Here is a 21272-nt window from a genome sequence, read left to right on the forward strand (position 1 = left end):
GCTGCTGGGTTCAATCCCAACAAAAATACATAAGTAAATAAAATGACACAAGAATTCTACATTCTCCTAAGTGAACTATGTAAGCTATACAAAACTGATGTCACATTCTAACTTCATTCAAAGTGAAGTTTTCATTCATTTCAAAAGTATTTGAAAATACCAAACAGCAATTAAATTTCATGGAAAACCAAAATCATCTATATTGAAATAGAAGAATAAAAGGTAAATAGGAAACACAAAGAAGAACAAGGAGAATGTAATTTTAATCTGAAAACCTGTGCTAAAAAGTTCCTTGAATCTTTACACAAAGATGTATGCCTCCTAGGCCTACTGTTCCCCAAGCCACTTTTTCCTCAGGCCTGTCATTTCCAAAATTTCCCGAAATCTACAAATCTTTACTCACAATCTTAAGTAACTGGAAATTCAGCCATGTAAGAAAAATGGCCTGTGCACTGTTAATTAGCCCCCCAATAATATGTATTTTTAGAATAGATGAGCAAAACCTACAATATAGGATACTTTCTCAATGTCATCTATTATCAGATAATGGAGAAAAAAATCAACTTAAGGGTCCTGAGAACAGTCAGACCACCATAAGCCCTCTCACTACCACCAGACTGATGACATTCCCACATCTTTTCACACCCCCTCTCAGTTTCCCTTAAAACAAGCCCGAGACTCCAAAAGGTATGCCTCATTCTCAATCTGCTTTCTCCTGTGAATGTGTACTTCTTGCTTTTCTAAATTAATTTCTACTTGTGTCTTTTACCTGACACATCTAGAAATTCTTTCTTTACTTTTGTCCTAAGTTGATTTCATTTCTACTTGATATAATATCTAGATGTTATTTAATTTTTAGATAGATGTATCCATAGCAGTTCCCCTCCCCCATATTAAGACCTATAACTTCATAAGACCTTGAAATAAAACCCAAGGTCTCATTCTCCAGAACCTCCTTGGATCACCTCTGGTGACTACCATTTTAAATCTAGCTAAGGTAGCATACTCCTATAGTCCCATAAACTCTGGAGGCTGTGGCAAGAGGATCACAAGTTCAAAACCAACCTCAAGAACTTCGCAAGACCTTGTCTAAAAATAATTTTTTAAAAAGAGAGCTAGAGATGTGGCTCAGTGCTTAAGAACCCCTGGGTTCCATTCCTCAAAAATCTAGCTAAGCTTTAACTGGGTCATTCTGAGTACATCACCAGGTATGTTTGTCTTTAATCTTATTGATTTTATTTTGGTTTAAAAAGCAGATAAATAGCATAATCCAGATTCCTTGACCTTTCTTTTTGTTAAAAGAATTTGTGACTTGTTTGCTTTGCAAGCTAATGACAATATCTGGAATAACAACAACAACAAAACCCTTTTAAATACTCTTTAACATTCTAAAGATTTCAAAACATTTTAGCACATTTCAAGTACTAGTTATCTTAAACATCCTATATCCTCTATTGTTCAGTTGTCCAGGGGCACAACAAAAAAAAGATGAATTTCAAATGTAATCCTCCATTAAAATCTAGCTAAGGTGGCACTTATCTATAGGAGATAATCTAGTTTCTATGAAAACAATGGATAAAAATTGGTTCTTACAATTACAGTACCAAGACAGTCAAAATAGTGATAAACAGATTGGCTTGTTGAATTACAATCATAAACCAGAAGAAAGAAGAGTTCCTTTCTGAAAACCTAAGGAGAAATGACAATATTATGCTATTCTCAATTGAACTGGATCCTAAAGGGGAAAAAATTTGGCTGTTTTTAAGTCATATTAATTAAAAAAAAAAAAAAAAACAGAACCAAGTTTATTTATAAATTTTAAACAAGACTATGTACTAAGTGAGGACAAAAACAATAAGCCGATTAAAATTCATCCAGCCTTATCCACAATAGATTTCATGAAAACAGAAATGCACTCTCATTAGTAATTCAACCATCATGAAGTACAACTAAAAAACTCTATACAGTGCTGAAATGCATAACTGTGTGTATACGGTATTTTAGTGCCAATTCAAAAATGGGGAAGGAAAGGGAAAAAAAAAAAAATCAATCTGGAGCTTTTTTTTTTTTCCCTTTAGAAAATTTTCAAGATGGGTGGCAAAAGCAGTAGAATAATGAAGAAGAAAGTGTTACAAAGATTATCTTTTAGCTCTATAATCTCAAATTATCCTAAACTAAGGGAAAAACCTCACATTAGATATTCAAAGCATTAAATTACTTAAGAGAAAACTACAAAAATCCCTAAATAAAACCTACCATGTCTATTTTAGTAACTACACTCTGTAAAATGTAATACAGAAGACTGTGTGAAAAATTTACAGCTAAAGGGAAATAAGAGACATCTGGCTATTACTATAAAAAAAAAATGAAAGGGAAGAGTGGAAAACAATAAAGTCCATTCCCTCCAAGGGGTGGATAATAGGCTGGAACAGATCTTGGATGAAGTCACTCTTCACTGAACTCAGCTTTTTGTATAGTTCTGACTTTTGGAACCATGCTAATGTCTATATATTCAACCAAAAATAAATTAGATCAATAAGAATAGAAGGAAAAAAAAAAACTCAATGTGCTCCTGTTGCCCACCACAAAGAAGAGGGAAACAAAGAATCTTTTGAAGATGGGATGATATTGTAGGTATCTGTGTGAACTCATTACTTCTAGAATAGACATGTACATATGCATCAATCTACTACATGCATATGTGTATATTTATATGTATGTAAATGCATATGCATATGCATGCATGTTCTTTATCTCAGTCTGCTAAAAAGGCCAAGAAGCAACAAGCACTCCCACTGCCATACCACCATAATCTTCATCTGTAATACCATTCATCTCCAACCAGAAGGAATAAGTACCCATCAGAAAATAGGCCTGATTCCAGGAGTTGAGCAGGTACAGAATAAATATGGAATATCATGTTATGCCAGAAAGCAAGGAATGACAGGGACTTAAAAAGGCTCCCCCAGGCCAATCAGGGTAAATTTAGCTCCAAAATAAATACTGTATAAATAATGAGCTATTCAGGAAAAAGAGGGATTCATTAAAGAAGTAAAATTCACAGAAACAGAGTAGAAAGGTGTTTGCCAGTGGCTAAGGAATGGGACTTTGGTACAAGGGTAGAAACTTTCAGCTGATCCAGTTCTAGATGTCTAAGTATGATGACTACAGTTAATAAGCATAGAAATTTGCTAAAAGGCCAGACGTTGTGGCTTACGCTTATAATCCCAGCCTCTTGGGAGGCTGAGGCAGGAGGATCACAAGTTCAAAGCCAGCCTCAGCAAAAGTGAGGTGCTAAGCAACTCAGTGAGACCCTGTCTTTAAACAGACTACAAAATAGGGCTGGGGATGTGGCTCAGTGGTCGAGTGCCCCTGAGTTCAATCCCCAGGACAAAAAAAATTTGCTATGAGATCTTAAGCATCTTAACCAAGAATACACGTCCACAGAAAATGGCAACTATGTGAAATGATGGATATGTTAAATCACCTTGATGCTGGTAATATATGTTTACATCAAAACACCACATTGTATACTACATACAAATACAGATATACACACATATACACTTTTTGTCTAGTTTAATCTCAATCAAATCAGGAGGAAAAAAAATGAGCTCATATTGACAAAAGAAACAGATAAATAGTGTATCCTCATGCTTACAGAACTTCAAAGGACTTTGGAATGTGAAGGGAGTACATGATTTGGACAATTATCATTTTACAACCAATGTAGTAAGCATTGGAACAGGAAAGGATCAACAACTGTACACATACCAAATAAGCACATATTCTAATAAAGAACAGGGCATTTATAAGTATTCTTTATACAGATTGCTTTTTAGTTACAAGTGAAAAAGAAAAGTAGTGATTATACAGTGGAGAAATGGACAATGCCCAACATCCCTGAGAGTGGCATCTTGATAAGGACACAAAAAAGACATCTACCTCATACACCACAGTTTGGAATACACAATCTGAATTAATCAGGAAAATATATTCAACTGGCTGGGCGAGGTGGTGCACACCATAATCCCACTGACTCTGAAGGCTGACAGGATTACAAGTTTAAAGCCAGCCTCAATACTTAGTGAGACCCTGTCTCAAAATAAAAAACAAAAAGGGCAGGGTACATGGCTCAGTGATTAAGCATCCCTGGGTTCCACTGCTGGTACCCAATAATAATAATAATAGTAAGAGAAGAAGAAAATATCAGAACAAACCAAAACTGAGGAGCTCTTTCTAAGAGGATGAAGAAACGCTCTAGATAAAAGGAGACTAATGACATATAATCACGAAATTCAATATCTCCCCCTAACTAGATCATGTAATAAAAAATAACAAAACAGATTAGGTAAATAATGTAAAACAATATTATATTCACTAAAGTTGATAACAGTGTGATGTGAATATGTAACTGATTAGGAAATACAAAATTCTGAGGAATAAAGGACTACGATATATAGACTTTACCTGTATATTCAAGAAAAAATATGTAGGTATATGCATTTGGGTGCTGGGGAGGGATGAAGTATATCCTCATGCTTCATCAAAGTGAAAAAAAAATGTCAACAGGATAATCAGGAGAAAAGGTGTTTGTATTTTACATTATTTAATTTTGTAAGTTCTCCAGAGAGAGAAGAGGAAGGAAGAAAAGAGATAGAAAAGGAATTATCCAAAATAAAATTTAAAGGGGAAAAAAAGGTAGAATATCAGAATGCATTGGGACATTCATCTGGCCCAATAAACATATGAGTAAGTAAAAATTCACTGTGACTGTAAAAATCTGGTTAAAATGACAGATAAAGCCAGCTGTAAAGCCTGCTGTAGGGCTGGGCATATAGCTCAGTTGGTAGAGTGCTTGCCTCGAATACACAAGGCCCTGCGTTCAATCCTCAGCACCACCAAAAAAAAAAAAAAAAAAAAAAAAAAAAGAGAGAGAGAGAGAGAGAGAGAAAGCCAGTTGTAAAGTTAACAGGAAATAATGCTCCCAAGGACCTCACACAATTATAAAATGCCATAAGGAAACCTTTCTTTTAAGTGACTGCTTTCTTCTAGAGAAACTAAAATCAGACTATCAGAAAACTCTGAAGTTTCATTCATGCTCCTCCAGATTCTATCTTTCTGCCAGCACTGACCATAAAATATGGCATCCTAAAACCATGACCTAGCCATTGTCCATGAAAAAGCTAACCCCTGTCAGCCGTGGGGGCGTACACCTGTAATTCCAGCAGTTCAGGTGGCTGAGGCAGGAGGATCATGAGTTCAAAGCCAGCCTCAGCAACTCAGTGAAACCCTGTCTCTAAATAAAACACACACAAAAAAAGGGCTGGGATGTGGCTCAGGGATTAGGTGCCTCTGAGTTCAATCCCAAGTACCCCCTAAAAAAAGCTGATCCCAGTGGGAATGTCACCCAGGGTTGTGTGAGCAAGGGGCTACTGCAGGAGCTAATGACTTTCATGATATCCACTGAAAAAGGACTATCTGCCTTCCCTAATCAGAGAAATTTCTCAAATGGGCAGGGACCAACCATGGAACAGTTAACAGAAGTATACAGAGACCCAAGATTAAGCTCTCTCTACAAGTCCTCATTGGACCCATAGTCAAGTTTCTTTTTTTTTTTTTTTTAAGAGAGAGTGAGGAGGGAGGGAGGGAGGGAGGGAGGGAGAGGGGGAGAGAGAGAGAGAGAGAGAGAGAGAGAGAGAGAGAGAGAGAGAGAGAGAGAGAATTTTAATATTTTATTTCTTAGTTTCCGGCAGACACAACATCTTTGTTTGTATGTGGTGCTGAGGATCGAACCCGGGCCACACGCATGCCAGATGGGTGCGCTACTGCTTGAGCCACATCCCCAGCCCCCCATAGTCAAGTTTCTCACACCCTGTTACAACCCCAACGTGGACACCCAACACCCAAGGTACCATCTGCCTGAACATTTTAAATGACAAGTGTTCCATCTGCATGATATCAGAACCCTCTTGTTCTTTATCTAGAGCTTCTTAAGAGAACCCAACATCGGCAGCTCTTTGAATGTGTATTCACACATGCTACCAACATTAAAAACCAAAACCAAACCAAAACAAAACAAAACAAAAAAAACCACACATCGTAGCTTTTAAATATCTGCAAGAAACCTACTCAAAGCAGATCTCTGGCCAAGTACCTCTTTCCTTGATTTCTATGCAGGACTCCGTAATTGAACTGTGGGGATTTTTGTTTTGTTTTGTGTTTTTTTAAAACTATCTCTTGTGATACAAATTAAATGAACACATTTGTTTTTTTATAAAAAGATAAAAGAAACGCTGCTGTTTGAAATCATATCAGTGAGAATAAAATACCTCACACACTAGCCTGGAGGATTTAAGTCACTTGATACGGATAGAATCTTGATTTAAGACCCAGACCTGGAGCTTCAAATAAGATTTACTGACAGAATATTCCACAATTATATTAATTTCATAGTTTCCAAGAAAATAGGACCCACAGTGCAGTCTGTAGCCCAGATCTTACATCTACATACATCAAATTTAAACACAGCACTTCTTTGCTATGAGTATTAAATACTGTTAATTCAAATTTCACATAAACTCCAAGTTCTTTCAAAATCTTGTAAAAACTACCACAGTAAGATGCCTCACATTTCCTCTGTTGGAAGGGGACTGAGGGACGAAGAGTGGAAAGGTGGAATGAAATTGACCAAATTGTTCTATGTACATAAATGAAAAGAGATCTTTTATGTATATCTATAAAGTACCAATAATAAATAAATAAATTTTAAAAGCCTAATAGGTAAAAAGTTTGATTAGAAAATGACATAAATTGATACAGTGCACCCATCTCCTCTGATACTTCCACCAAAAACATGCCACCTCCTCTGATACTTCCACCAAAAACATGTATGTTTTTGGTGGAAGTATCAGAGGAGATAGGTGCACAGAAAAACACAACTAGAGGAGCATTCTACAAAATAACTGACCTTATGAATGCCAAAACCACCAAAAAAAAAAAAAAAAAAAAAAGAAAAAGAAAAAGAAAGAAACAGATACAGTATCAGACTGAAGGAGAGTAGAGAACTGTGACAACTAAATGCAATGTATGATTCTGGATGCGATCATCAGCTCTTTGTTTATGAGAAGCAGTTTGTTTTGCTATAAAGGGCATTACCAGAATAGATAAAATTTGAATGAGATATCCAGATTAGATTAGATTATTTCATCAGTGTTAATCCCTGGTTTTGATAGGTATTCTGCCACTATGTAGGACAATGCTCTTGTTTTTACAAAGTACATACTATGGTATTTATGAGTAAATTCATCATGTCTGAATTTACAAGATCATCTCTTTCTCTTTCACTAATGGGAGGGGGCACATTTCCTCCCCACAGGATACTTGGCAATGTCTGGAAGACAACTTTGCATATAATAACTGCAGAGGAAGAAACTGTGACTGGCATTTAGTGGATAGAGTATCTCCTTAACATAGAGGATCACCCTCCACAACCAAGAATTATTCAATATAATATATTAATAGTGCTTCAGGTTGAGAAACTCTAATAGGAAGGGAAGAAAATTCTTGCTATTACAAAGTATGCACTACTACCTCTTGACTACTTAGAAATGGGGTCATCGATGTCTTTAATCAGTTAGAGACCCAATCCCAGATATTCATACTACATGAAGACATTTCTACTATAATGAAGAGTAGGACAACTGCTGAGAACTTTCCTTATCCTATCTAGCCTTTCTCCCCCCTCACCCCCCCAATCCCCAGTATTTGGGGTATAATCTACAAAAAATTCCCTTGGAGAATCAAGCTTTCTGTGAAACCTAATTTCTCACATATAATACAAATCTGTCACATTTTCTTAAGCCTCTACAAAACAAAACAAAAAAAAAAAAGTTGGAACTTGTCTTAAAACAGGGCTTTACCCACATTACATATTTCAAATGAGTTCAATTCCATTGTTCTTTTAGTTTTAAAAAATAGCAATAATTTTCTTAGTTTCTAACACTCACATTGCATCCATTAACAGTAAACTCAGCTGCCATGACCTGATTTATTTTAGGCCAGACAGACTCATTCAAAATCAGGTCAAGTACATGTACATTGCTATTTCTAAGCTATGATAGCAACAGAGAATTTACTCTAATATTGAGTTAAAATTTTTTTAACATGGGACTGCAGATGTAGTCCAGTGGTAGAGCACTTGCATGAAGCCCTAGAACTCAACTGAATACTAAATTAGAATAAAAGTTATTTCAAGAAACCTTTGAACACATTACTATGACTACCCTCAGTGAAATATAAGATAAAAAGCAATGCAAAGAAATCTTAAACTATTTACTGTTCATAGTACTGTTGGTACTGCAATTTAGGTATTTATATATGGTATAAGATAGACCAAGTAAGCTAAGTTACAAAATTGTCATGTTAAATTTAAAATGAAGCTATCAATGTGAATTTATGGCTTAAGAGAGCCTAGAGGCAGTGAATACATTTGGTACTGAAACCTTAGATTCTAAGCACTAATCTCCGAAGAACCAAGGGTCCTACAAGAATAAATTGAGTCCATGATTGAAACACATGAAGCATAGACCGTCTTACTATACAGAATGGGAAGTGCTCAAAGATTATAGGGTTATATCAAAAGGACACAAGAAGATACCTGAATTAGTTCACACTGACCAAAACTAAACTTTCAGTGTTAGAAAAGCCTAAATCTATTATACTACATTTAACTTAATTTTTACTGCGTATATTGAAGAAATGCAAGATGAAGTTTTATACACATACATAGTGAAATGATTTTTACTAGGAAAGCAAATTAATATATCCTTCCCTTCCAGTCAACTTCTTTGTGTAAGAGCACCTAAAATCTATTCCTGAAAATTTTTCAGCTTAATTACACTATTAATAACTGTATTTCTCCCATTGTACATTAAATCTTTAAACTTTTTAATCCTATAGAGCTATATTCTTTCAGTAGTATCTCCCACTTTCCTCAATATCTTCCAATTTCCTCAACCTCCCCATTCCTGGTAATGACTATTCTGTTTCTCTATAATTACCTTTTAAAATTTATTTATTTATTTATCTATTCATTCATTCATTCATTTTTTAAAATTTTTTTTATTAGCTACACATTGACATTACAATGATCTTGGCAATTCATACATTTGAATCATTGGAGTATAATTTCTCATTTTTCTGATTGTACAGATTGCAGAATCACACTGGTCATAGAGTCACCTATATATATACAGCAATCATAATGTCTATTCTATTCTGCTGCCCTTCCTATTTATTTATTTTTATATATTCAACTTTTTAAAAAAATTTTGACATGTAAGTAAGATCATGTGGTAATGCTCTTTCTAGGCCTGGCTTATTTTACTTAGCATATTTTTAATAAGTAAAACTGCTACACATATATAGTATCACCACTGAAGTATATGTGACAAAAATAATTAAACCTGAATCTAATCAAGCTTCCAGATTTAACTTTCAGGGTCCTATGACTTTATTAATATGTAAGTGTATTATATTAAGCTGGGCACATGCCTATAATTCCAGTCACTCCGGAGGCTGAAGCAGGAGGATCACAAGTTCAAAGCCAGTCTCTCAGCAACTTAGTGAGGGACTAAGCAACTAAGTGAGACCCTGTTTCTAAATAAAATAAAAAACAGGGTTGGGGATGTGGCTCAGTGGTTGACTGACCCAGGTTCAATCTCCAGTAGCAAGAAAAAAAAAAAAAAAGGGTGCAATGTACTATACTTTTAATATATTTTAAAATACACCCATTATATATATTTTTGAATGTTATAATTATTGAATTAGAAAATATATTAAAGTCTCCACTTTAATACAGTGTACTAACAAGTTAACATAGACAACATGAAGAAACAATCAAGATAAATTCTAGGGGCTGGGGATGTGGCTCAAGCGGTAGCGCGCTCGCCTGGCATGTGCGCGGCCCGGGTGCGATCCTCAGCACCACATACAAACAAAGATGTTGTGGCCGCCGAGAACTAAAAAATAAATATTTAAAAAAATTCTCTCTCATCCATCTCTATCTCTCTCGCTCTCTCTTTAAAAAAAAAAAAAAAGATAAATTCTAAACATGGAACATTCTATAACATGAAATAATCTGGGATCTTTAAGAAAAATAGATGCTAAAAGGAATTTTTAGAAAATGGGCAATGAGCTGGGCCTAGTGGCACATGCTTGTAATCCTCAGCTTGGAAGGCTGAGGCAGGATGACCATCAAGTTCAAGTCCAGTTTCAGCAATTCAGCAAGACCCTGTGTCAATAAATAAAAAAATAAGGGCTGGGGATGTGGCTCAGCGGTAAAGGGGCCCTGGGTTCAATCTGCAGTAGACTAGCCACCATGCCCCCCACACACACACAAAACTGAATACATACTAATATAACATTATTTTAAAAATTACTATTAGTTGTCTTAAGTTTTGCAACCACATTAAGTATAGTTAGGTATGAGACTTTTTTCCTTTTTCTTTTTTGTTTTTGGTACTTTGGATTGAAACCAGGGGTTCTTCACCACTGAACTGCTGAGGGCCATTGCCAAGTAGGAATGACGCATCGAAATTTCCTTGCCAGCGTACCCCATGTTATATGGACTTGCCTTAGAATTTCGCTGTTGACATTGCGTGACCTTGCTCAAGGACCAGGGCGGATCCGGGTTTAGAGCTGATCAGGTTTGAGGAAGTATCCCGGTCCTTGGGTTTAGGGCGTTCCCGGTTTAAGACAATAGGGGTTTTAGGGAAGTTCTCCAATTTGAGGATTATTGCTGCTGGGATTAGGGTGTTCCTGCTGCCTGAGCTCGTTGAGTTCTCGTGAGATTCAGAAAGGATATTGGAAAAAAAGCCTCGTGGAGTAGGTGAATTGGGAGGAGAACGGGATTGCCCCAGAGCGTGTGTGGAGGCCAGTGTGAGTTCGGGAATAAAGAATTGCTGTTTGAATCTACAAAGCTGTGTGGTGGCTCGTGATTCTGTGCCCAGCCAAGACTGTGGCACTGAACCACTTCTCCAATTTTTTTTTAAGTTTTTATTTTGAGACAGGGTCTTGCTAAGTTGCTGAGGCTGGCTAATGAACCTGTGGTCCTCCTGCCTTAGCCTCCCAAGTCACTTGGGTTACAGGCATGTACCATCATGCCCAGCTGAGATTCTTTTTTCTTAACAAATATATGCCATCTATAACTTACTTTCAAATAGGACAGAATTTATATGTAAGTATATGCTCCATAAAAAGTGGGAAAGAGGTAAGAAACAATGTGTGTGCAATTATGACAAAAGTATAAATTAAAAATATATCTAGACAAAGAGGTATGGGTATTCATTGCACTGCTCTTTTACAATTTCTATTTGAACTTTTTTATAACAAAAGTTGAAGCAGGGAGAATAAAGGAGAACACTATAAGTCAGCAGTTCTCAAAGTACAGTACATGTACACATGCATATACATGTACATATACACATCAACCTTTTCCAGGATGTCTACACATCATTTTTACAACTACAGTAAAATTAAAGTTATTTGCTTTTTTACTATGAATGGTGTTAAAGCCACAGTGAATGAAACTGTTGTTATCTTAGCATGAATCAAGGTAGGCCTCTAAACTGTCCTAGTAGTCTTACTCTTCACTGCTACATACTATTTATCTTTTAAAAAAAGTGCAGTCTGACTGAAAGCTCTTGATGCATCAAGAACTACTAATTTTATTAAATTTTGACTCTTAAAGAACACATTTTGTGCTGGGCATGTTGGTGTACACCGTAATCCCAGTGGCACAGGAGGATTGCGAGTTCAAAGCCAACCTTGGCAATGGGGAGGCACTAAGCAACTCAGTGAGACCCTGCTTCTAAAATACAAAATAGAGCCAGGAATTATGCGGCTCAGTGGTTGAGTGCCCGAGTACAATCACCAGTACCCCCCTCCAAAACACACACACACTCACACACACATACACACACAAAAAAACCACATTTTGTGTGACAAAACAAATATGCATAAAACAATTCTGCTGCACACAACATAGGGGTTGTATCAAGAGAGAACAGACTACTTTTTGAGTTGTCTGCTAAACTATAGCCACTTTTTTCTCAAACATTATTTTTTCACTTGAAAGACTATGTATCTATGCAGATGTTTTCAGAAGAGACACACCTATAAAATGGGAGAATTTATCTGCAAATCATATATCTGATAAAAAAAACTTTCAACTTAAAAACAAAACCCAATTCAGAAATGGGCAAAGGACATTGACATTTCTCAAAAGAAGATACATAAATGTCCAATAAGTGTATAGAAAGACTACATCTCTAGTCTTTAGGAAAACACAAATCATACCATAATGATATACCAGCTCATGTCTATTAGGGTAGCTATTATCAAAGTGTCAGAAGGATATGGAGAAACGGGATCCCTCAGGGTACTGTTGGGGTGGGGTGGGGTGAGGGAGACCTAAAATGGTATAGCCACTGTGCAGAATACTTTGGCAGATACTCAAAAAGCTACAGATCATATTATCCAGCAATTCTACTCCTGGGTATATATCCATAAGAACTGAAAGACAAGACTCACCAGATACATGGACAATCCCTGACTTAGAAGTTTTTAACTGTAGAATGCTATACTTTGAATTTATTTCTTTCCAGCCTGCAATATATGGTACAATACTTTCTTGTGATGCTGGGCAGCCACCATAAGCCTCAGCCACTCCATGATGAAGGTAATCAACCAATATTCTATAGTGTGCTGTGTCAGTGAGCTATAATGTTCAACAGACTGGGTGTATTAAAAGCATTTTGAACTTACGGGATTATCAGGATGTAACTACATGTAAATTGAGGAGCATCTGCATTGGTACCAAGTGACTTCTTCCACTCCCATGATAGTGGGGATTGAATGCAAGGGTGCTCTACCACTAAGCTACATACACTCCCACTTTTTTTTTTTTTTTTAATTATTCTTATTTGGTACTGGGGGTTCAATCCAGGGACAGTGAAATAAGCCAGACAGAAAAGGACAAATGTATGATTCCTTTAATATAAAGTAAAAAACAGAACAATGTTTACTTAGCATGGGATAAAGAGGAAAGGGTATTTATTATATTTGTTGGGAAAGATGAAAAAATTGGGTACTGATAATTATTGTACAATACTGTGAAAGTATTTAACACCATTAATTTGTGTAACTAAGAATGGTTAATTAACTAGTATTTTGTATGTTTACTCATTTTTTTAAACAGTTAAAATGCTTTTAAAAAATGGCTTAAACATATCCTTTGAAAGACAATTGCCATGATGTTTGTTAAAAAAAAGAGTCAAGCACTCCAATAATAAATGAATAATAAAAATCACCGGTAGTAGTTTACTTACCCGTTTGGGGCCACTAAAAATCTTTCTGGTATTTTCCTTTGATTTATCTCCTTGTTTATTTATAGGCTTCTTCACACTCTCAGGCACACCAGGCAAGTCCTCTGTAAAATCCAAGTTTTCTGAAATGGTAATCAAAACTAGCTAGCTTTCTAATATTTCAAATTGTCGATCAGACAACCTAGGAATTTTTTTTTCCCTGACATACTGTGGGAAAAAAAGAATATAGGAATAAAGCACCACAGTTTACAAAAATACTCCCATTTTTATCCACAGCTTCACAAAGCTTGTTGCTGTATATGTACACTAATTTTTACTTTGTGTTAGTAGCAAAGTGGTTGTTTTTTTTTTTTTTTTTTTTTTTTTTTGGTATTGAGGATGGACCCCAGGGCTTTGCCTAGGCAGGAAAGTGCTCTACCACTGAGCTACATCCCCAGCCCTTGTAAATAAACTCTGACCTTCAAAGTTGCATATAAAACTAATGGATATTTATAGATACTAACACTATCATAGTACAGTTCACACACACACAAAATATCAAGTAATATCTATTTTTAACATTTTTCTAGATTTAACATCCACTAAATCAGGTTGGCCTTCAAAGGCCCACCTAATATACAGAGGTCACATTAAGGGGGAAAAAAAAGCTATCCTTGCCAAAATAAAAGTAACCTAGTACCATGTAGTTTGATGATTTGTAGGTCTTCACACACCAAACTACCAAAAATTTAGATTACTTCCCATAAGGTTTCCCCCACACACACTCAAAAAATGACTTTTCTCTAAAATGTTGAGAAATGTTGTTTCACAAAGACTCAAATTCCAGCTTGGTGTATTATCATCCAAATGGTCTCTAATTTCCAAAAAATTATTCAGTAACAACTTCAAGTTTCTGAAAGTCAATCAAATGTCACTTTTTTTTTTCCTTTTCTTTTTGCAGTCCTGGGGATCATTCCCTTGGGCCTCATGCATGCAAAGCAAAAAAGCTCTACCACTGAGCTACATCCCCGGCCCTAACTTCACATTTTAAAGCTTAAGAAGTTTTATCATCCACAAGATGAAAATTTCAGCAACAAATTTTCAATTGCAGTTATGATAACCTGACAGGTTACCACAAGAATTAAGTAAACTACAGCAGGAAAAGACCTCAGCTATTATATATTACCTGAGCTCAAGTGTCTAATAATACTGCCATAATTTTAATTCTCCAAGACTCAAGACAATACCTGATAAATTTTCACAATAATACTGAATAAATTTTGACAATATTAATTTTTGCTTGAGTTTTTTGTTTTCTGCAGCAGGGAGTTGAGGGAGAGCCTATAAATTCCAGTTTTAAAACTAAGAATGAATCTAATCTGAGGCTCAGGATGTAACTCAATGGTAGAGCATGTGCAAGGCCCTGGATTCAATCCCTAATACAAAAAAAAAAAAAAAAAAAAAAACCTAATCTAGCAAAACTATTTTTAAGGCAGAATGGTATAAAGTCTCAAGTATGATGTATTCTCCAACAAGAGAATCAATATTTAAGAAAACTGTTATAATTCTGATTCACCATAAGGACATCTCTTCTATAACCCTGAACCAACAAAAGCTTTGGGTAACAAGTAAAACAATCCAGAAAAACTATTTGTTTAGGAAACCTCATATCTCAGAAGTTTTCACACACTTTTTCTTACCCAATTGTCAGTTTACTTCACAAAGCCCTTTGTCAGGTAATGATTTAATATAACAGAGCTATAATGCTTTTTGGTTTGCCTCTCCCAGTGGAGAACTGAATTAAAGGATTTTATCACTGAACCCCTGATCTTAAGTTTTGGGCTGGGGATATAGCTCAGCTGGTAGAGTGCTTGCCTTGCATACACAAGGCCCTGGGTTCAATCCCCAAAACCACCAAAAAAAGAGAGACAGAGAGAGAGAGAAATACAGTTTCAATGTTAGAAAATGTACATGTTCAAAACCTATCCTTATGTCTCCAATGCATTTGGGTTTTCAAAGTTAAAACACTAGGATATTTAGTATTCTTGTCCCATACATAAACCATTTAAAATTCTCAAATGCTAATCATCTATTTTAAAAAATAAACATGAAAAGACTCACCGATCTACAAACTGGTTCCAATTTGTGATGTGATCATTAACATTTAAAATACTGTACCTTTGGACAAAGTAATTTGTGGTTCTAATTTTACCTCTATTAAAATAGAATATAACAAACTAAAACTGAGTATTGAAGAAAGAAACTAAGTAACTGTTGATTTAAGTCTGAAAAACACATTTACTTATTCTTACCTGCATTATTAGTACTAGACTGGCTGTCCTGAGAATTATCATTGCTTTCTGGAGGAGGTTGCAAGGAAGGTGATGGAGCTGTTTTAGTTCTTTTTTTGCTGGTCTTTCTTTCCACTTGACAGTCATCATCTTCATCATCTTCACTTTCACTAAGATCATCAAAGCCAAAATATTTAATTTTGTAATTAGAACTTCCAGAACCTCCTTCATCACCTCCTGTCTCATCATGATCTTCAAAACCAAAAAATTCAAGTTTAACATCCCTTTTGGATTTAGTATTACTAGGTCGAAATCTAGTAGTGGTCTTAGAAGTTGCAATATCTGCCTTCTTTCTGAGACGGCCAGCTTCTCCCAAATCTGTAGGAGTGGATGCAGTGAACTCATCCATGCTACGCTCCATAGTGTCCTGTATGGTAACATTACAAACTGACAAGCAAGATGGATGTAAAACAGTGTAATCTCTAGTCCGTCCAACAGTCCCTCTGAAACTGGTCCCACAACTTACACCGCCTTTCTTTGCCTGATTCAGGCCATCTTTACTTGATTCACTGTTTGCTTTGGCTAAGGCCTGACTGGTGCCATCCATTAGCTTATCAAAATTTGATGCTCCTTGTGATGATTTAGCCTTATTGGCCCTACAGTACGTCCTACAGTTGCTTGGCCTAAGAACACTTTGCACAATGTCTTCCTCCATGGCTTCATTCAGATTTTCCAATCGATTTTTTAAATCCTCATCCTTCATCTCCAAAAGAGGATCGCTATCCAAACTTAAAATGCAATCTTCTGATCTGATATCTTCAAAATCATTATCCCATTCATACAAACCAGTTCTTACAGATCCCTTGATTGGAGACATTTCAGATGGAGAATCTGACCTTTTCCCAAACTGGGAGTTCCAAGTATCATTCGTTTCCTTAATTTCATCAGCTTTACATCCAGAAGTCATTGTGGTTTCTGCATTGGGTTTCTTAGTACTGTCTTCAACATTTTTGTGAAAATGATGACTATTTTTTTCATGTTCTTCACTAAAATTCTCCACTTTATCTAAAAAGGGAAAAAAGTCAAAAGAATAAAACCATGAATTTAATAGTGCAGAAATCAACTTTGAAATAACTGCAATAATTTTAAATTGTGAAGTTAATGTTTACATATCTGACATTCCCCTCCTATCATTAGTATATATTGCTTTCATGTTTTCTAGTGACCTATCCCCAGGCCTTCAAGTCCCTTAAAATTGTCACCCTTGCTGAGGTGCGGTGGCACACACTTGTACCGGGGATCGAATTCAAGGGTTCTTGACCACTAAGCTACATCCCCACCCTATTGTGGGATAATGATTTTGAAGATATTTAGAGACAGGGTCTGAGTTGCTTAGTGCCTTGCAGTTGCTGAGGCTGGCTTTGAACTTGCAATTCTCCTGTCTCAGACTCACAAGCCATTGGGATTACAGGCGTGCACCACCACACTTGGTGAGCGAGATGTTTTTTAACTTTCAAATAAAAGATGGAACTATGACTCAAACTGGTGTTATGATTAATTACCTCAGAACTTATTAGTAGAAAAATACTAAAAAAAAAAGAAAAAAAAAAAAGAAAAATACTGGCCAACGTTTATCCTATGCCAAACAAAAAAAGGCACCGATATTTCAAAAAAAACATATACAAATCTCAACAAACCATCAAGTACAGGATACTTTACACAGACAGGTTCACTGTACAACTGGCTAAGATTTTTTTACTTACTTATATCTAACTCATAAACAAGGTTTAGCTATTTTAGGTATTTTCCAGCTAAAAGCAAGGAATTATATAGCTTTCTTCAGTATCAGGGCACCAATCACTAAAAACAAAAGACAAAACAAACACCACCACCAATTACTAATTCTAGGATGCTGAAAAGTCAAAATTTAAAACTAAACATGAGATTTGACACCTTAGAAAGGTTATAAGGAAAGTCAAGACTAAAACGAAACCTGAAGAAATAATACTATTGCTTTTATAACAAATGAAAAGCACACCAGTGCTGGGCACAGTGGTGTGGACACCTGTAATCCCCAGCTATTTATTTGGAAGGCAGAAAGAAGCAGAAGGATCACAACTTCCAGGCTAGCCTGGGCAACTTAGTGAGACCCTATCTCAAAATAAAATAAAACAGGCTAAAGATATAGCTGAATTATAAAGCACCTCTAGATTCAATCCCGAGTTACCAAGAAAAATAAAATAAAGAAAACAGCGCTAGTAGCTGAGTGTTTTCCTATTAGATAAACCCACATAACATCTTAAAATATCAGGTACATAAAGTGAATAAAAGGAGGAAAGAGAGAGAAATAAAGATGAAGTAGATTGGGTGTTTTTGTTTTCCCAGTACTAGAAACTGAACCATCAGCTACATCCCCATCCCTACTTATTTATTCTATATATTTATTTTGAGACCAAGTCTCAGTAAATTGATGAAGCTGGCCTTGAATTTGCAATCTTCCTGCATCAGCCTGTCTCAGTCTCTCAAATAGCTGGAATTACAGACATGTGCCATTATGTTCCACTTTTTATTTGGGCAAGGGTGGGGGTATGGGGATTGAATTTAGGGGCACTCAACCACTGAGCCATATCCCCAGCCCTACTTTGTATTTTACTTAGAGACAGGGTTCCACTGACTTGCTCAGTGCCTGCTGAGACTGGCTTTGAACTGTCGATCCTCCTGCCTTCAGCCTTCAGAGCCACTGGGATTACAGGTGCAAGCCACCACACCCAGTCTATGTTCAGCTTTAAAAGATGTATTCTTGAAAAAGAGGCTAAGCATTTGTTTTTAATAAACTGCCTATATAACAAAAATGTATTCTAGCAAAAGTTAACAGATTAGGGTTTAAATGGATTAAGTTTCAGCTCTGCCACTTATTGACTATAATGACATTCAGGAGGTCGCCTCAAAACATTTGGACAATTTCTTCTAAAGGTATTTTGAAGATTATAAGGTACCACATGCAAATTGTCATAGCTATTACAACTTTGCCATAACACAGAACTTTTTTTTTTTTTTTTTGGACCCAGGGCATTTTACCACTGAGCTACATCTCAAGTCCTTTTTTTATTGTGGTCCTCTGGCTTCAGCCTCCCAAACTGTTGGGATCACAGGTGTGTGCTGCCACAAGCAATAACTTAAAAAAAAAAAAAAAAAAAAAAAAAAGGTTCTTATTATTAGAATCTTAACCTATAAATTCACTGATCTTCCTTTTATATCCTTGTACATGCAAAGAGCCTAAAACTACATTCCAGGGCCTACTGATCTTACTCAAGCTAGAGAATAAAGACTAGATATGTTAAAAGCTCTCAGTGAAGAGAGCTTGGCATAATCTAAAATCATAATGCCTTTTAATTTTAGTTTTTTAGCATCACTGGATTAGTACTCAATCTTTGGTTTATTGGGTAACATTTAAGGAAGACAATTTAGTATAATGAAGATTACTACAAACTTGAGTTTGAGAAGCATGGGGCTGAATCACAGCATTAAGAAAATAAATAGATGTAAGAAAACTTGGCAAGTCATATAACATATAACTCTCCAAGCTTCAATCTGCTTAAAAATTTAAAAAAAGAAAAAAAGCAGGTCTGGGTGAGTAGTTGAGTGTTAAGAGCATGTGCTTTATTTATCATGTGCCAGGCACCTAGGTTCAGTGGCCACACACACACACACACACACACACACACACACACACAAATTAAGCAAACCTGAATAAAAGATTAAACATCCTTCATGGAATGAAGGATTCTTAATTTGTAGGAAACAGGTGATTCCGTAAAAATACATGCAATATCAGTACTTAAAATAACCTAAGTACAGTTTTATAAAAGGATAGACTGCAAAAAAAAAAAAAAAAGGATGATGTACAATCTGAATGAAGAGAAATCTTTGACATTTAAAAAATGGGAAGGGAGATTTAATCTGGGACCTACCTATGAATGAGTCTCATGAATTCTTATAATAAAACTATATGAAAAAATGTACACATTTCTAGGGAGAGCATGATAGCTTTAGTAAGCTTTCAAACACTTAAGAATAATGTTTTTATTGGTTTAAAAATAAAAAAGAAAAATACACATAAGAAATCAGTATGTGGGGCTAGGGATGTGGCTTAAGCGGTAGCGTGCTCGCCTGGCATGCGTGCGGCCCGGGTTCGATCCTCAGCACCACAAACAAAGATGTTGTGTCCGCCGAAAACTAAAAAATAAATATTAAAAATTCTCTCTCTCTTTCAAAAAAAATATGTCTCTTTAAAAAAAAAGAAAAAAGAAATCAGTATGTGTTGACTAGGGAATTTCAAATCTTTATAGAAAAGATGGATTTTTCAACAAAGGAAACTGGAATATCTGTGAAAAAATATAGTTGGCTCTGTACCTTGAATGTGAAAATATATTCTAGAGGAACCAAAGAAACATGGAAAACACTAACAGAATACATGTTATAAAACAAACGGGAATTTTTAAAACTATATTACTCCAGGATGGGAAGTCCCTTCTCAAACACAAAATCTACATCCATACTCATCTACGTAAAATATAAAATTTATAACATGAACCAGAAAATGCTAAAGTCAAAAGATACAGTAAATAGTAAAAATTATAATAGCAACTCAAACTGCAGGTGGAGAAAAGGTTAATTCCTTAATATAAAAAGATCTAAGGCCAGACATGGTGGTACATATGCCTATAATCCGTGATACTTGGGAATTAAGGCAAGAAAATCAAATTTAGGGCCACCCTCAGCAATTTAGTAAGTGCCTCTGGGTTCATTCCCCAGTATCATTAAAAAAAAAAAAAAAAAAGAAAGAAAAAGAAAAGAAAGAAGAAAAAATGTTGAAGAAATGGACTTAACCTTGAAGCCAAATGTTTTATTTTCATTATTAATATTTTCTGTGACCATGAAATAACCTAAGTATCAAGAAACATTATTATAACACTGTTTCCTGTTTTTCTTTCATAAACACAAACACCAGTTAATAAAGAACTAATTATCATGCCATCACATACCTGCAAACAAAGTAGTTGTTAAAAAGGAGGCAGTTCTAAGTGTCGTATATACACACAATGGAATATTACTCAGCAACAAAAGAGAATAAAATCATGGCATTTGCAGGTAAATGGATGGAGTTGGAGAGTATAATGTTAAGTGAAATTAGCCAATCCCAAAAAAACAAATTCCGAATGTTTTCTCTGATATAATTATGGAGGCTGATTCATAGTGGATTTGGGAGGGGGAGCATGGGAGGATTAGAGGAACTCTAGATAAAGTGGTGGTAGGGAAAGAGAGGAGGCATAGGGATAATAAAGATGGTGTAATGAGATGGATATCATTACCCTAAGTATGTGTATGAAGACACGAATGGTGTGAATATACTTTATATACAACCAGAGATATGAAAAATTGGGCTCTATATGTGTAATATGAATTGTAATACATTCTGCTGTCATATATAACACATTAGAAAATTTTTTTTTTAAAAAAGGAGGCAGTTCTATATTATGTAGAGATACATAATATGGGAAGGACATGGATAAGAGGAAAGAAAGTACTCTCATACTTCTTATATTTTATACTG

The 21272-nt window shown here is 35.6% G+C and overlaps 1 protein-coding gene across 2 annotated transcripts in view; it reads right to left on the reverse strand.

Annotated features, from left to right (window-relative positions):
- WAPL (WAPL cohesin release factor) overlaps positions 1-21272 on the reverse strand; it is a 72996-nt gene that overhangs the window by 31549 nt on the left and 20175 nt on the right. Inside the window, exons 3-4 of one of the 2 annotated variants that reach the window (XM_081267914.1) lie at positions 15680-16723; positions 13392-13492 (exon numbers count right to left, since the gene is read on the reverse strand). In XM_081267914.1, coding sequence (XP_081124040.1) covers positions 13392-13492; positions 15680-16723 — 1145 coding nt within the window. Of the gene's footprint in view, positions 1-13391; positions 13511-15679; positions 16724-21272 lie in introns of both variants that reach the window. The other variant, XM_081267913.1, reaches the window with a different exon arrangement.

Source organism: Spermophilus citellus, assembly GCF_964194105.1.
Source record: "Spermophilus citellus genome assembly, chromosome: 15".
Lineage (NCBI taxonomy): Eukaryota > Metazoa > Chordata > Mammalia > Rodentia > Sciuridae > Spermophilus > Spermophilus citellus.